General features: G+C 36.9%; 1 protein-coding gene across 1 annotated transcript; it reads right to left on the bottom strand.

Annotated features, from left to right (window-relative positions):
- Positions 1-2,693: 2,693 nt before the first annotated feature.
- LOC131369821 (histidine ammonia-lyase-like) lies at positions 2,694-11,406 on the bottom strand. The gene is made up of 20 exons (XM_058416679.1): positions 11,152-11,406; positions 11,017-11,068; positions 10,440-10,467; positions 10,192-10,266; positions 9,420-9,492; positions 8,897-8,963; positions 8,731-8,768; positions 8,169-8,294; positions 7,882-8,021; positions 7,730-7,777; positions 7,485-7,632; positions 5,825-5,920; positions 5,361-5,416; positions 5,187-5,267; positions 4,601-4,666; positions 4,310-4,475; positions 4,094-4,228; positions 3,894-4,002; positions 3,566-3,635; positions 2,694-3,392 (listed from the first exon to the last, which is right to left on the bottom strand). The coding sequence occupies exons 1-20, from the start codon at positions 11,387-11,389 to the stop codon at positions 3,315-3,317; spliced, it is 1,890 nt and encodes a 629-aa protein (XP_058272662.1). The 5' UTR covers positions 11,390-11,406; the 3' UTR covers positions 2,694-3,314.
- Positions 11,407-12,643: the final 1,237 nt, after the last annotated feature.

Below are 12,643 nucleotides of genomic sequence, written 5' to 3'. Positions count from 1 at the left end.
GTTCTGCTGGGAAACCTTGGGTCCGGCCATCCATGTGGATGTTACTTTGACACGTCCCACCTACCTAAGCATTGTTACAGACCACGTACAATATTATGTATACTTGAAGTCCATTTACATTATTTATAAGTAAATTTTATGCTAGTGATGTTAATTAAATAGCTTTAAATAGTGATGTTTCCGATACATGAGTTATTGTTTTTGAGCTTTGATATGAGTGTTACTGCAGTGTGTGGATTTATTCATGTTTGCTTCCATTCATCATTTGTCAGTGATGGTCAGCATCTTCACCCTGCAGCTTTTTGTTTGGAGTGTGTGTACAGGATCTAGTCTGTGGTGTAATGCTTGCTTTGCATTATAACATGTATATGTATATACAGGAATATGTACCTGAATATTCAATTACTTGAGCTCAAAGCCCAAACTCTCAGACCCCACAGTTCATAAAGCATCCGAGAGAATTTGTACACTTTTATAATGCCTTACAATTATTTTTAAAAAATGTCTCTCTGCTTCCGGGTTCCTGGTTTGGAAGTGGTAGCTCAGTGGTTAAGGTATTAGACCACTGGTTATGAGGTCAAATCCCATGTTCACCACTGGACCCTTGTGCAAGGCCCTTATCCCTCGTCTGCTCAGTTGTATAAATAAATAAATAAATAAATAAATAAATAAATAAATAAATAAATAAATAAATAAATAAATAAATAAATGCATAGATAGATCTGATAAATTGGTGTCTGTGATCTGATTGATTGATTGATTGATTGATTGATTGATTGATTGATTGATTAATAAATAAATAAATAAATAAATAAATAAATAAATAAATAAATAGGTGTCCAAATGCCCTTAATGTAAAATGTAAAGATCTCAGGAGCTGAGGTCAGTGAGTGTGTTTGGTTTCTGACCATGTTCTCCCTGTGTGTGAATGGGTCTCCTCTCCGCTTTATACCCAGTCATACACACAAATGTATTACTTTCGTTAAAGTATCAGCAATGTGAAAGAAGCACATTTTTTAATTCATTACCAAATAAACTGGACAGTAGACTGGACATTGGCTGTCTACTGAGTGAAATGTTGTGAAATATCACACTGTTAGTGAACTTCACTTATTACTCAATTATTCACTTTAAATACATATTACACAGTGACCATGATACAGTACTCAGTAACTACAATAACACCAATAGGAAAGGGATGTAATTTAAAGGGGCAGTACAGTCAGGTGGGGCTGTGGAATGATCCTGGGAGTTTAATGTACATTAAGTGTGGAATAATTCACTGTGGGACATGATGTTAGGAAAACAATCAATGTTTATATGATGCCGTTTCTCTTACCACCAAAAATGAATAATTTTCTTATAATCACACATCCCAGAGTTTTATTCTTCTTATACCATATTCAATTAACCAACGATTTCAATTTGTAACACATCACATAGAATTATTAACCATTTCTAGTTGCATTTGATGATGTTTAGCGTCTATAAAACAAGTTGGTGCCTGCTACAGCTTTAGCTTTGAGTTATAACACACTGACATGTGAGACCCCTATTATGAATGTTAAACATGTCATAACATTATGCTTCACAATATCTCTGTTTTTGTTTATATTAAATCTATTTATTATTAGATTTAGATTATGTGGAGTGTCCACTGTATGAGTCCTTGAATAATTTATGACTATAGTTATAACAATGGAGCATATTAGAATGAACACATTGATAAAAGACTGTGATTCATCATGAATTTGTATTTATAATCAATTCACTGTGTATTTTTTTTTGCTGCATTCATTTGTTGCTATATAAATATAGAGACTGTTGATTAATACAAGAATATTTCTGTTGAATATTTATGCTGCCGTTACTGTGTTTATATTAAGTCTTTAATCCAACTTTCTCCTCTGCCTTAAAGGCTGGTTCTGCCTTATTAAATCATGTTTCTCCTTAATGAATAAAAGTGAATGTATTTTGGCTGACAGTAACTGAAACTACTCCCTTTCCAAAAATAATCAGAAGTAATCAGACATCATTTCTGTTGACGTTTAGTATCATGACTGTGCAGTATATTAGAATAGTAATAGAATAGTGGAGTATACAATTTCAAACAGTATATATTGTCTGTAAGGCAGAAAACAGGTTAGAAATGAAGCCAAAATGTGTGTAGCGACCTCTAGTGGAATGATGGGGCATTATTTAAACTATGCTGGTCATGCTGTTGAGTTTGCTGATGATGATGATGATGATGATTACGATCATGAGGATGAGTATTATTATTATTATTATTATTATTATTATTATTATTATTATTATTATTATTATTATTATTATTATTATTATCATTATTATTATTATTATTGTTATTATTATTATTATTATTATCATCATCTTTATCATCACCATTGTTGTTGTTATTGTTGTTTTGTGGGGGCGCTGTTGAGGGGTTGAATCTCAGCATAGTTTAAACTTTTCTAAATTACATGGATTTAAGATGACATGACAGTGTTTCCAGTTGCTAATCTCCGTAAATACTACCCTTAATACTGCTATAACATCTGGATTCAGATGTTAAATTAGAATCTAGAAACAAAACAATCATTAGCCCTAAAACTCAAACAACAAACAAACAAATAACTAAATAAAGAGAGGTCAACAGTTTGCTGCATATGAAACTTTTACTCTGATCACTTCTTCACCATTATCAGAAAATTCCATTTCCAACACCACTCTTGGGAAAGAATAAGTAAAACTGAGACAAAACTACAATTCCAAAATCTCAATACATGTTAGAATTTCAACCATGAGTAAGCATCCGTCTCAATTTATCACTCCCTGTCCATTGTTATACTTCATCTTCATCATGACGCATAGACAGTCATATCTGCTGCAGTGAGTTGTTATAACACTTCATAGGCAGTATTATAAAGGTGCCATGTTACCATTAATGGAAATTTTCCTTGTATACTTCATAATGTCTGATGTCATGACAGGTTGTTGTGTCATGTCAAGTCTTTCTAGCAAATTCTCTCTAAACACCATAAGTTAAAGTTGTTGTAGCACACACACACACACACACACACACACACACGCACACACACACACACACACACACGCACACACACGCACACACACAAAACCTCATCATCTTCATTTATAATAATTATACTCCCACTGATCTACATAAATTCATATATTCATAAATTTCTTCATATATTCTATTCCCATTCTCACCCACATAATAAATTCTATTGTTCTTGTAATTTTATTGAAATGTTATTCTTCTTATACTTTTATTCTTATTGAGTCAATTTTTATGACAGACAATTGGGAAGATGCTGGTGGTTACTCTCCTTATACTGGTCCATGTATGGTTCCACTGCTTTCCACACCTAAACACACACCATCATTGTTATTATTATCACTGTCCATAAACACAGCACAGACGGGCAGCTGAATTACATGTCCATTGAGTCACACTGAGAAAACACTGAATATCTTTAAAAAAATGAGTCAAGGTGGAGTCAAGAAGTCAAGGACATAGATCTGAGTGGAAATGACTCACCTCTTCCTCTAGGAGGAGTTGGTGAGCTGATTCGATATCACAGCTCATGGTGCGGTCTTTGTCCCAAGGCCTAATGGAAAGTTAACAATTTGTTCAGGCTTAGAGTGACATCACAAGCTAAAAACAATACTGACATCACCAACAGGATGCAGCACATTCGTCCTTTATGACTGTCAGGAAGTTCAAAGGTGAACACACTTCTGAGCATGTGACTGTTTTGATGATGAACAGATAACCAGAGACTAAAACAGCTGAACAAATATCTAAATTCTATTCCACTTATTTGGGATACTGGGCATATTAGGGCTTGGTCTTGTCAGTTGATCACCTGACTGCAGAGCGTAGCAGTTCGTAGACCTTCTCCAGAGGTGCTGTGGTCTTTAAAGGCCGGTGGAACTCCAGAGCCTGGCAGGCAGCGAGTAACTCTATGGCAAGGACTGCAGACAGAAATAGAAAATAAATGAAAGAGAGGTTTATCCTTAAACTCTCCTTTCCAATCATTTTTGGTTGTCAGTGCTGAGGCTATACCTTGCTCCACATGCTCGACCACCTTCAGGGCCTTTCTGGCTGCCCAGCCCCCCATAGACACATGGTCCTCTGTAGCTGCACTGGTGGACAGAGAGTCCACAGAGGCCGGGTGGCACAGCACCTTATTCTCAGACACTAGAGAGATTCACACATTTATGTTCTATTATACGGTTACCAGCACACCAAAAACAATGAAGCATGGAATTAGATTATCACCCAGGGCAGCAGCAGTGCAGTGGGCCACCATAAAGCCTGAATTTAATCCTCCTTCTTTCACCAGGAAGGCAGGGAGATTACTGAGTGAGGGATTACACAGCCTCTCGATGCGCCGCTCACTAATACTCCCCAACTCGTGCACTCCTATAGCCAGGAAGTCCAGAGCCTTAGAAAGGAAGTGAAGCAGGATGTAGCTTCAGTACATTTCTCAGGTTTCATATAAATGCTTTGTTGTCTTTATCTAGTAAGACAAGCATGCTAAAAGTGTTAAGACATTGTTTTAATCGGTACCTTAGCAGGATATTCACCGTGGAAGTTTCCTCCTGAAATAGTGATTCCTCGTTCTGAAAATACCAACTCATTATAAGAAGGTTAAGTACAATAGAGGAGGTGTGTCACTTTTGAGTGTAAATTGTAACTTGTACTATCTGCACAGATATAGTGTAGATAAGGGATGTATTCAGAGCCAAGTGTACTGGGCTATGTGAGAGTTACACACATGAGATAGAGCTTGAGTAAAACAGAGGTGTCTCTCAGTTCTGTGCAATTCTGAGCTTAAGACTTTAGAGCACAATATCACAGTTTTCATGCATTATATTCCAGCACCACTGTTTAATGTAGCTGTAACGTTTTGGGCTGTACACGGATTATGGAAAAGTGTGAAATGCCGTTAAGGAGCAATATGTAATGCACAAATCTGATATTAATCATTAAAAGTGCATGCACTGAGGTTGTGTCTTTATCTGCTACATTGCTCATTTAAGATGAAACTAATGAACATTTAAAGTGAGCTGGAATCGTAGTAGATGTGTGCTCGGTCAGATGATCCTTCAAACCATCAACCCCTCAGTTATGAGTACTTGGTGAAAGAGGATACAGGATTATCAGTGGCACTGTTTAACTCAGTCGTGAGAATTTTCTTCACAAATGCTATGGTGTCATTGGCTACTCCATGCACCTACAGAGAAGAAAGAGTTTTTATATTTTTTAACTCTTTTTTATTCACTCTTTATTTGTATTTTGCATCAGGGTTCAGTATTTGTTTGCTTACCTGAGGGCAGCACCGCAGTGTGTAGGCATCCTGAACACTGTTGTAGGAATTCTCATCTATAGATGCATGAAAGGAAAAGTTGTGTCTCAGATATTTATTACTAGTACAGTAAGCAGGCAGCACATGAATACTGCTAGAAGCACAGCCTAACAGGCGTAGTACTGTAATATTCATAAATACAGCCGCGTATAAAAAATGTTATTTAGTCTAGTCGAGTGGGCATCAAGAGCGTCAACACAGGAAGTCAACAAACACAAGGGAAATATCATGATGCAAGATAAAAAGTCAGATAAATAGGAACAGCACTTTAGGGCTCAATCATTTGAAATGTTCTACATTTCCCTTTTGTCAAAGTGCATTATGAATACTCAAATCCATACATACACCATTCGCCCAAGACCAGTACAGTACATATATGTGTTCTACCAAGAAAAACTAAAAAGATTGTGTTTCAGTGGTTGTACCTGTGATTTCAGAGGGAAAGGCGTCAGAATGAAGCAAAGAGCGAAATCTCCGAGCAACTAACACCTGACCCGGGTGAGGTCGCACCGCATGGACATCTGAAACGGGATAAAATACACGGTTGTAACTATTGCAGCACAGATCCACATGCACACATAAATAACAGGGGCCCTTCACATTCAGAACAGGAAGTCCTCCATTATTTCCTTCTCGAGTGTCATAACGGCATAATCAAATTCAATTTTCAAATAATGTCAAAAATCAATCTAATATGCAAAAAAATAGTCTGTTTTGAGCTAAGGTGAATTTAGTATGCTAATCATATGTGGGTGTAGTGGAATTCTGGCTGGAAAAAATTGAAACAGAATCATTGATAATCAAATGAGTTTTTAATCTGATACCAACTGTCGACTTGCTACTGGGATGTAATTGCCAAGAAGCACCATTCCCAGCACCATCTCCCTGTGGAATAGCACATGGCCAGCAAACAAGGGTGGACCTAAGCAATTAGCTCTGATTTCCAGAGAACATGACAGAAACCACCCTGAGACCAGACATGCTGCTGCTCACGGAAATCTCAAAGCGTGTGACCATGCTGGAGCTTACAGTGCCCTGGCCAGAGAGGATGGAGGAGGATGGACGAGGCCCATGAAAGAAAGCGAGCCAAGCATGCTGGAGTGGAAGAGTGGTGTGAGCCCATTGATGTGGGTTGTAGAGTTTTTGCAGCTCAGTCCCTGTGTGAGGTCTACATCCTCCTGGGCATGCACAAGAGGGAAGCCATCAGAACCAGCACAGAGGCAGAAGAGAAGGCCTGTTACATGGCAGTGGATCAAAAGGAGTGACTCTTGGGTGCATGTTGGGTGAGATTTTTGTTTGTCTCATGCATGTGCAGCCCTAGTTGTGTTAGGCAGATTTTTGTGGGAAGAAATCCATATGGAAACAGAATGCTTTAACATTAACAGTGTAAGTGAGGCTTGTCACAGCTTTGGTCAATTGGCTGGATGGGTCATCTAGCATTTGATGTTGAAAGACCTGAAACACCCCAGGTTACATGAGTAATAATGTGTCCAAATTGTGTGCACAGTAAGATGTATTTTAAAACAGAGGAGACCGCTTGCACACTTTGTATTAATAACAGCAACATTTTTTAATTGTTTAAACGACCTGATGAAGTTTGGTCAACTAAACCAAAGTGAGTAAATAAATTATCAAGTATTTCCTAACCTGATGGATGGATGGATGGATGATATCAGTCCAGATGAACAGAGGACAATGTTTTAATCCTGTGACTTTTACTACTGATGGGATTGATGCAAATGATGCTTGAGTTATGTTAAAGGGATTATATTGTACATTTCCATTAAAATTAAACTTAGAAAACAAATGATTGGAAAGTTTGCTTATGTCAGTACACTGTCAGCTCAAAATAATTAAATCAGGATATAATCAAGATTATACCAAATGAGACAGATGACATCAGAGTTATTAAAAATAAATGTGTATTATTAAAAGCATATGCTTTTGTGTCTTTTGATTGTGTCTTTTAGTTGGCTTGGAATGCAAGCTTTAAGTGTAATTTTCTTTAAATAGTAGTTAGTTTACTTCACATGCAAAAAAGAAATTTATTCCAGTTCAGGAAAACAGCAATTTATTCACTCTCACCAATATCGAAAGCTTTGTTGGTTCCCTTCAGGGTCTCTAAAGTGAGAGCAGCGATGACATCAGCCTGCCGACTGATCGCTTCTGCTCTCTCTACTGCCTCAGCACCCAGTGATGAGATCATCTGCGTCCCGTTAATCAGAGAAAGTCCCTGAAATGTAGTTACACGCTGTCACTTTCACATCTCAACTAAACAAAATGAGAATAAATTATTTCCTAACAGTGAAAGATATCAAAGACATGAATACCTCTTTGGGTTTCAGGGATATTGGGGTCAGACCGTGTCCGTCTAGTACCTTTTGAGAAGAAAAGAAAAATTGTGATTGAAAATTAAAAGTGCTGTTTCTGGTTATGAGATTTGTCTGTATGAGGAAGTGCATTGTGGGAAAGAGAGTCTCACAGTCATGGCATCAGTCCAGCCGGTCTGTGGTGACCACATGCGTCCCTCTCCCATCAGCCCCAGAGCCAGGTGAGCGAGAGGGGCCAGGTCTCCACTCGCCCCTACGGTTCCTTGCTCAGGAACCCAGGAGAGACAGGAGGCTACACAAATACACACACACACACACTCTTTATTAAGTGTCAAATGAGAACAGCCATCTAATTATTAATGTAACCACTAGAGTTCCAGTGATGACACAGACAGATGTCAGTAAGTATGAAATGAAATTTAAATGATAAAATATCTACCATTAAAGGCTGCCACCATTTTCTGAAGCGTCTCCAAGGAAACGCCACTATGGCCTTTAGCTAAGGCATTAATCCTGAGAGCAAGAAGCATCCGGGTTCTTTCAGGACTCAGTGGGGGTCCAACCCCTGCCAAAACACACACACACACACACATACACTCAAACTGCAGGAATTCTACAAATCTGCCCTGGTTAAATGTACACACTAACAAAGCACCAGTGGCTTTGACTACACAGGTTTCCTCAGGGTTCCCCGGTTTTCTCCCATCTCCAAGAAACATGTGAGTTAGTATCTCTCAATTGCTTCTTGATCTGGATAGGTGTGTGTCTGAATGTGTGCATGGAGCACTGCAGTAAACCGGTGTCCAATCCAGGGTTTAATCCCAACACACCCCCAATGTTCCCGGGATGAGTGCAAAGCTCCACGATGAGCCAGGATGAAAAGGGTACTGAGGATGAATGACTGAATGAATAAAGAAGCAACAAAACACATATCTCCGACTTATGAAAGTTAAACACTGATCACACTGTGAGTCATTTTACACCGAATAAGTAACACTTGCCAGCACTGTGGGAGCGAATCAGATTTCCCTGCAGCTCCCTGGAAAAAAGAACACACACACACACACACGCACACACACACAAATACAGGAACACAAAACACACACAGAAATTAGATGCTAAACTGACAGACGCCATATTCCTCAACAGAGTTAATATCCTACTTACTGGAGTTGACCTTTCCCCACAATGGTCCTTGCAAATTTCCCAAATCCTGTGTTAACTCCATAAGCAACTGTGACAAAAACAAAAAAAAAGCACGAAGAAGCACTTTAGCACTGAGGGGAAATACGTATTCAGACACTTTTGTTTCTTTTGTTTGAAGTAATGAATACATTTCCAATACATACAGTACATGCACAGTGTCTTTTGATTTTGTGTTTATAAACACAAACAAAAAACTTGCACCTTGTGTAATTATAAAAACATTGGCTAGAACGATTTCACACAATGAGTAGAAATCATAGTGAAGGTGAAGGAACTTCCAGAAGTTCTCAGGGACTGCAGTTATTGCATTAACACACACTGAGGCATGAATATCTCCAACAACTACTAGGTGTGTTGAGCAGACCACACCTGAAACTCTACATTCTTTCTACTTAAAGTCACTTGAATTCATATCTCTCTTTCCTTTGTTGAAATTTCACCAACAATTTGTAGTCTTTCATGGCTCTGAGTCGACACACAGTACCTTTATTTTCAGATATGATCTTCTCGATGAGATCCCTGGCTCCCAGCACACGTTCCTCTGCCTCAGCACTGAGCTAAGAAACAGAAATAACTCGAATCATACTCCACAGATTGATACAGGGAATCTTGTTTTAATGCTTATTGAGTCTGTTTTCTGTACTTAACATTATGACATTGTGTAAATTTATATTTATTTATATATATATATATATATATATATATATATATATATATATATATATATATATATATAACAATTTATCAAAATGTATTTAATATTAATTACAAATATTAAATATAAAAATATTAATTATTAAAAATAAAAAATAGTAATGTATTAATATTTAATATTTATATTTATATTTAATATAATATTTTTAAAATAAGTATTTTAATATTTAAAAATATTAAAATACTTATTTTAAACAGTCAAAAATGCTTGAAATTAGTCTATATGTCTTACATTACATGTCTAACAATAGATTTTAAAATATACCTCTTCTATTTTTTTATTAAAAGAAATATTAGAAATGTTTCTTGTATTTGATTTGATATGTTCTCACACGTTAAGTGATGTTTTGAAAACAAAAAAAATAAAAAACCACCCTGTTCACCTTAAGCCTTAAAAAAGTGTGCCAGTGTTACTGTTTGCATTGTCTATACTATATGAATGTGTTTATGTAGTAGAAACACTCTGCATGTCTACATTCATGCAACATGTACTCAGATATGATTTCAGAGAAACAGTAAATGTAGTGCAGTAACTTTTATACCTTAATCTTATAGATGCCTTTTCCTAAACGGACCAGATCAGCAGTGGTGAGATTGTTTCCATCTAAAGAGATATACTAGACGCATAATAATAATAATAATAATAATAATAATAATAATAATAATTATTATTATTATTATTATTATTATTATTATTATTATTATTATTATTATTATTATTATTATTATTATTATTATCATCATTCAGTCTGACAGTAATCATGAATAAATTACATTTTATTGAACACACCTTCTCTTGCTGTGTTAACTGGATTTTTCTTAAAATAACTCTTAGTTAATGAAAATATATTGCAAAAATATACCAGAAATATAGTAAACAATAAAACAATGTGTATTATTAATATTACTAGAAAAAATAATCAGTGACCTCCATGACCACGATGACATTACTGTGTGTGTGTGTCATTTTTTATCCATTTATAGCTACATTTAATGTATAAGCCTTATCCCTCACAACCCTCTCTTTTTCTCTGTGCTAAAGATAAAATAATTACTTCTCATATTACAGAAAAAAAACAGAGAGTGTCAGATTGTACAGTGCTGACACTGGAGCCTCCATCCATTCATGTAGAATACATAGAAAATGAACCATAACAATGAAAATGTTGTTTGTTTTCTTAAATTCCAATACCTTTTTAATCTATTCAGTATTATTAGGTTTCTATTATGTGGAGCAATTTCCTCCGATTTAGACATATTTATATTAAACCGTGATTTGCCTTGCTATTTTAGAAAATGTATCGATACCTTTTGACCAATCAGATTTGAGATTTTAACAGCACTCTGATGTAACAAATCAAGGATACATCTTATCGGGCGAAAATCTATTATACTCTTCCAGAGCATCTTCTTTAAATCCTGCTAAAGAAAAGAAAGACTTTAGAAACACACACACAAAATACAGCCAAAATATCAAAACACAGAATGTTTCTTTGACCCACTCAGCTCAATAAAGTCACTGATGTCAAGAACGCTACTGATAGTGTCATCCAAATCTAGTAGCGCCTCATCCAGACACCTCCTGAGCACGAAGCTTTCCTCTCCACCTACACCACCACTGGAGTGAGCGTTATTGTAGCGCCGCAGAGCCTCAGCACCTAGCCAGCGCATACACTGAGACCGTTCAGGACACGGGATCAGCACCCATTCGTCACGGATACGAACAGACACCCGAGACATACCTTTTAGAGAAAGATTAAGAGTTATGGGCAAGGTGCGATAAACAAAACTGACTAGCTGTCAACTAAATGAGTCTGCTTTTATGGGAGGGGAAAAAAAACAACACAAAGTCAAAGATCAAACTCTGGCCTTGTGAACCTCTGTGAACATGAATTCAGGGAGATGGCCATCACTTAATGTGAATCTGAACTGGATGTAGAGTTAAAAATAAATCACTGTATCAGTTATTAAGCAAAGAACTTACTGATAGATGAGTCTACACTTATTTTACCTGAGGAAACGTTTATGACAGTATTATCAAAAAATATATATATTTTCATCTGGATTTCATATATGTTGCTAATTGTAGATGTTTTCTTTTATTTGTCTTCTTCTTTAAACTTTAAAACTACCAATTGATAAAGGTGACAAAACCAGAAAGTGTCCACACACCCAATCTCTCCTTCACCATCCTTCTGATTACACACACAATCACAGCAGCAGTATAACAGGTATCACAGTGCAATCAGCCCCAAACCACAGTGCCAGTGTTTCTTACCAGTTATTACCAAGAACGTCTCTGGTTACATGGTTACTCTGATTGCACATCGCCTATATCCTGACTTTGAGCTTGTCTTCTGCTTTGGATTTTATTTGTCTGTTGTTTTAATACAACTCTGACCCTGCAGCTGGCACCATCTCCACAACTTCACCTGCAGGATTTCAAGAGGTAGTAGAATTTCAAGCGGACCCTGGGCTACCTTGTTAGTTAGCAGCAACAGAAGATTGAAAAGTTTATCACCCTCTAGCACACTAAATACCAACAAAGGCTGACAAATATTCCTTTTATCCCACTTACAGCAAATGGGTCATGCTTCAATCCTCCTCCTATTTCTCCAGTCAAGACAGAGAAGACTCACTCAATTCATTGACCTGCTCTCCAATAAGGAGCCTCACCTGAGCTACTGCCATCTGGAACCTACAAGCACTTTCTGGAACTTTTTCAGTGAGTTTTAAACCATCCCAAGGGAAAGTAAGTAGTCCTCACACTCAGGACAAGGCAACCAGTGTTCCACAGAATTTTAAATCTACACCTTAGCCCCAGGGCAGTGGATGAAATGATACATCAGTCTACCATCAGGGATTAAACTAATTTCTAACATTCTAAAGAAGCTGGTTTGATAAATCTGTGGCTCCTTCCTCGATCTCTCCATCAATCTCAGCCAATTAATGAAGAAGAAACTTTTATTATTGCCACACATATATTACAGCACA

Source organism: Hemibagrus wyckioides, linkage group LG19 (assembly GCF_019097595.1).
Source record: "Hemibagrus wyckioides isolate EC202008001 linkage group LG19, SWU_Hwy_1.0, whole genome shotgun sequence".
Taxonomy (NCBI): domain Eukaryota; kingdom Metazoa; phylum Chordata; class Actinopteri; order Siluriformes; family Bagridae; genus Hemibagrus; species Hemibagrus wyckioides.
Note: the sequence above shows the minus strand (reverse complement) of the source record. Positions and strands in the feature narration are given on the sequence as shown.